At 33.8% G+C, this 4,806-nt stretch overlaps 1 protein-coding gene across 2 annotated transcripts in view; it reads left to right on the top strand.

Moving 5' to 3' along the window:
• The window catches only part of LOC107743551 (hexokinase-1-like), a 14,236-nt gene that overhangs the window by 1,570 nt on the left and 7,860 nt on the right, over window positions 1-4,806 (top strand). For both annotated transcript variants that reach the window (XM_016556824.1, XM_016556825.1), the window contains 2 exons: window positions 1,817-1,979; window positions 4,354-4,502. In XM_016556824.1, coding sequence (XP_016412310.1) covers window positions 1,817-1,979; window positions 4,354-4,502 — 312 coding nt within the window. The remainder of the gene's footprint in view (window positions 1-1,816; window positions 1,980-4,353; window positions 4,503-4,806) is intronic.

Genomic DNA, 4,806 nt, shown 5'->3' on the forward strand with positions numbered 1-4,806 from the left:
ATATATATATATTAATATGATCAGATACTAATATTTTTAAGAAAGAATAAATTCTCCCATTTTTATTAATAAGTAAAATCCTTATTACCTTATATTGTGCTGAATTATTATATAGTACTATTTTGAAAACATTTGCACAAAATTAATTAACCAGATTTTTTTTTGTCTCAAACTTCCTTTTAAATTTAGAGTTGCATATGTGCCAATTACTCTGGCAATGTGCTTCAAGAAGTCATCATGGTTTGGATACAAGTCTGATATTTTATAGGCCTCATTATTAATTTCCACAGCAGTGTTATTTTAGTATTATTAATATACTATTATAGCATTTAATAATATTTGTAATTAGCTTTTACTTTTATATTTTCATTTTACTTTTAGTAATTTTATGTGCTTTTGTCATTTTATTAGTTTGTTTTTATATTTTTATTTAGCTCTAATTTATTTTTATTTATTAAGTAGTAATTAAACTTATTTCAGTTAATTGCCAAAGCAACATTTGTAATTTGTTTAAGTTTTTTTAATCTAATATTTTATATTTTTCAGCTTTATTTCAATTAACAATTTTTAATAGTTTTAGTTAACAATAACAACACTGTTCCACAGAAGCCCAATTACACTTCAGAGTAAGAAGCAGCAGTTGTATTGTGTAACATGGTTACTATAACAACTTGTAAGGCATGGCAGCCTAAAATGAAATCCATCCTGTGTGATTCAGTTGCGCACCTGCATGCTACTCATTTCTGATAAGAGTTTTATGACCCATAGATGTCATACATATAATTTGATTATAAGTTATTCCTTACAGAAGAATACGTCAGTGCTCTTAGCATATTTAAAGATAAAGCCATCATTCTCCTCACCCTCATTGAGACAGTTATGGCAGCTTTACCACTGCTCTCATGTTTCTATGAGGAAGTTGGATGTTACTTATGCTGGTTACGCAATGACCTATTTTACACACTCTCCTAGTAGTGTTTTTTAACAAACCAAATTCAACAACTTGAAAGAGATTGTAGTAATCTTAATGCAGAAATGTCATAATGTAAATAGAGATTTTATCGGCATATACTGTGTGATATTTGTAAAAAGTAATAAATTCATAAGAATTTACATTTGCCTACAGTTTGAAAGACTATACTATGTACAGAACTATATCTGATTGAAAAATAATTTTTAACTAAATGACTAAAAATAAAAAAATTAATAAATAAATACAAGTTCACAAATATAATAAATATATAATTAATAATATAATGTAAATATATTTTTGTAGCATAATAAATAAATATATTCTAGTATGCTTGTTATTAATCTGTATATTGCATATTTGCATCATACTTAAAAACAACAGTGTACCACCAACACCAGCAGGTAAAGAACAGCACTTTGCATACTAAAATAAAAAATTTTTCCAGCGATGGCATCACACACAGATTCAAGCCTAAATCTCTCATGTGCTCACAATAAAGTTAAAGACTAAATCATGAGTCAGCATATGCAAGAGCAGGTGCTTATGTTTACAGTATTAATTCACTTTTGTTGCATTAGACTTCAGTGAAACATCTTCCCCTAGCCATTTTCCTGACGAATATCATCTGTGTTTATAAACAGTATTGCCCATAGATTTCTGGTACGTCTGCATAGTCTAGGCCGCGGGCCATATATTTCAAGGACACACTGACCTAACAACTGACAGGCAATGACTTGACTACATTCATCATGTTCATCAATGCTGATTACTAACAAACACCTTTAGAAAAAATGGGGGCAAAAGGCACAATGTAATTAGTTTATTGTGTGTCAATTTGTGTAGATTGACAAATACTTGTACGCCATGCGGTTCTCTGACGAGACTGTGCGCGACATCATGGCCCGCTTCCGAAGGGAAATGGAGAACGGACTGGGACGAGACACTAACCTGACAGCTACCGTCAAGATGCTGCCCACCTTTGTAAGGTCCATTCCTGATGGATCAGGTGAGCTTATCATTTTTATGGCCGCAAATCGTAAATAAATGCCTTATATAAATACAAGACTTTTATCTGGTGACAGAATCCTTAAATAATTACAAAAGCTTGCTTTGGACGTAAATGAGAAAGGAATATGCCGTGTATAGAAATAAGAATCAGCCTGGGCTTTCCTCATAAGTTATAGTGTCAAGCAAACTGTGGAGTCTGCAGTTCTGTCCATCAGGGCAAATCAGTCTCAAAAAGAAATGTCAGCTTTCTTCATTGTACTTCTTTTAAATGGTCTGACAAAAGAAAGAACAATAAGTTTGACCAAAATGTAGTTTTCTGAATCAAAGAGATGAGATGCTTAAATTTGAATAAATGCCTTAAGTGAATGCCCTCAGAGATAAGGTTACAACCTTAGATTACAACCTTAGAAGGTATTCATTAGAGGCTGTTTGCAAGCTGTGAAGAAAACTAGTTTAACCAGTATTGCTGCAGGTGTAGATTTCCCATAGCACAAAAAGTGCTGGCAATCTGAATTATCATTTTAATTGTTTGTTTATTCAATTTTTAAAATGCATATTCAGTTCTGCACGTTTTACTCATTTCCCAAGAATCTGCATCAAGGCTAAATAATGGTTATATCTGAAACATTTTAAAGTCACAATCTGGTTAGATTCTTTTAAATGACTTTTGAAATAATAACCTTTGCCTGCCTCCAAATGTATTTACAATGCAAATTTTACAAAGAACAGAATGGGGTGAATCTACTACTGAGTGCTCACAATATTGAACCAATTTTCCCCATGCCACAACACATTGAAAGCTGCACTGACATGTGCTCATGCCTTTCTACATGCCCTGCAGCATCCAACCAAATTTATTGGGTTACATCACGGATTATATGAGCTGTAATCCCAGTCAGATTAGCATGTGAAAGTTGACTTCAGTGCAATTTGTTAGCATCCCTACTACAATGTGTTCTGCAAGGCATTCATTCTAGTTAGTGATGGCAGATTTATTGCTCCTGCACCATCAATGTAATTCAAAGCAATTATAACAACATGGACAAATCTAATTGATTTTGTGTCCACATCAATAATCCATCCATCACTGCAATATGTAGCATAATATACATACATTAAATCCAGAATAGCTTGTCAAGAGCAGCTCCCTAGTCCTAAGGTGCTGGAAACTACATCATAAACAATGCTATACTGTATATAGATTCTGACCTATTAACATCCCAATGACAAAATGCCTGAGTGTGTACAGCAAGTCTGTACTACTCTATATGAAAATGCCCACAACAAATGGATCTGTTTTTGTGGTTTGATGTGATTTTAGATGTTATTATAACAGATCATCAGAGATATAGTGTATAGAATCGTTTCATTTTTGCAAGGTCACTTTTTGTGTAAATTGCACTTTACTTTGTTACCTTTAATAATTGTACTCATCTTCATTTAAATGATAAAGTTTTCCAGGAATGGTTTTAATATGTTGTTAAACAACATATTAAGTTTACTATAGATCAATTCAGTTATTAAAAAAAATACATTTAAGTTGCCGAATAGGTTGCAGAGTTTTGCTACGAAACCCTTTCGTATGATTAACGTTTTACTGTAGTAACCTGTAACTCCAGTTAACTGACCTTTCAAGTTGATGATGAGTTTACAGTATTAAAAATCTTCACACTCCCAGACACCTCATTTCCAACCTAGAAACAGAAGACAGCAAGAAAAAAGAAAGGCATTTGATTTTCAGTGTTGCTTGGCAACAAGCACTGCACATAATATCGACAATCTGGACACGTCGAGGAGCCCCGAGAACCAAAAAAGACAGTTACAGAGAGCATTTCTGACCTAACGCAAACATCTCTTGGCATGACTCTTTCTCTGTTTCTCTGTTAATCTATGGCACAAACAGACTTGTTGTTAATCACCATTTTACTGCAAACATTTTCTGAAGAATCTGTTGGTAAGAATTCATGATTTCTCGCTGTGAGACTGCTGCCTGGGGTGATATGTCTTTGTCCAACTCAGGATATTTATTAGAGCATTCCTGATTTAGCCCCCTTTGTCACGACCAAAATAAATGTTAATGGCCAGTCTCACTATTACAAGAATGGTACACTATACCCAGTCAAGTTTCTGCCATGTTGTCATAAGGATAACAGCGGCAGTGTCCTTTAGGTAGCTTAATAAAGCAATTTCCAGAAGGGGAACGTTTTAACTAGTTTAATGTTACATGCTTTTAAGTATATTTAAGGGATAGCTCACCTAAAAATGACAATTCTGTCATCATTTACACACCCTCATGCATTTAAGTTAACCTGTGAACTCTTGATAGTAGAAAAATACTTATAACATTGATGATTTCTCTAATTCACTTACAGAGAAGGGAGATTTCATTGCCCTGGATCTGGGCGGCTCTAATTTCCGTATTCTGCGGGTCAAAGTGTCTCATGAGAAGAAACAGACAGTGCAGATGGAAAGTCAGATATACGAGACTCCAGAGGACATCATTCACGGCAGCGGATCACGGGTACAAGACCAGTTCTTGGTCCACCTGAAATCATAAACAACCAATTTTTGTTGAGAATATTTGTGTATATAAATTAATATTGAACAATGTCATCTGAACAGCTAATGTATGTTTACAATCAAACATTGTGTGTTTAAAGGGGTCATATGATGCGATTTCAAGTTTTCCTTTCTCTTTGGAGTGTTACAAGCTGTTCGTGAATAGATCCCTTAGATCCCTAAAAGTTGAATTTAGATCCCTAAAGTTGCAAAGACGAAAGTCTCAAACCCAAAGAGATATTCTTTATAAAAGTTAAGACTGGTCC

Source organism: Sinocyclocheilus rhinocerous, unplaced genomic scaffold, assembly GCF_001515625.1.
Source record: "Sinocyclocheilus rhinocerous isolate Xijiao unplaced genomic scaffold, SAMN03320098_v1.1 scaffold677, whole genome shotgun sequence".
In the NCBI taxonomy this organism is placed as follows: Eukaryota; Metazoa; Chordata; class Actinopteri; order Cypriniformes; family Cyprinidae; genus Sinocyclocheilus; species Sinocyclocheilus rhinocerous.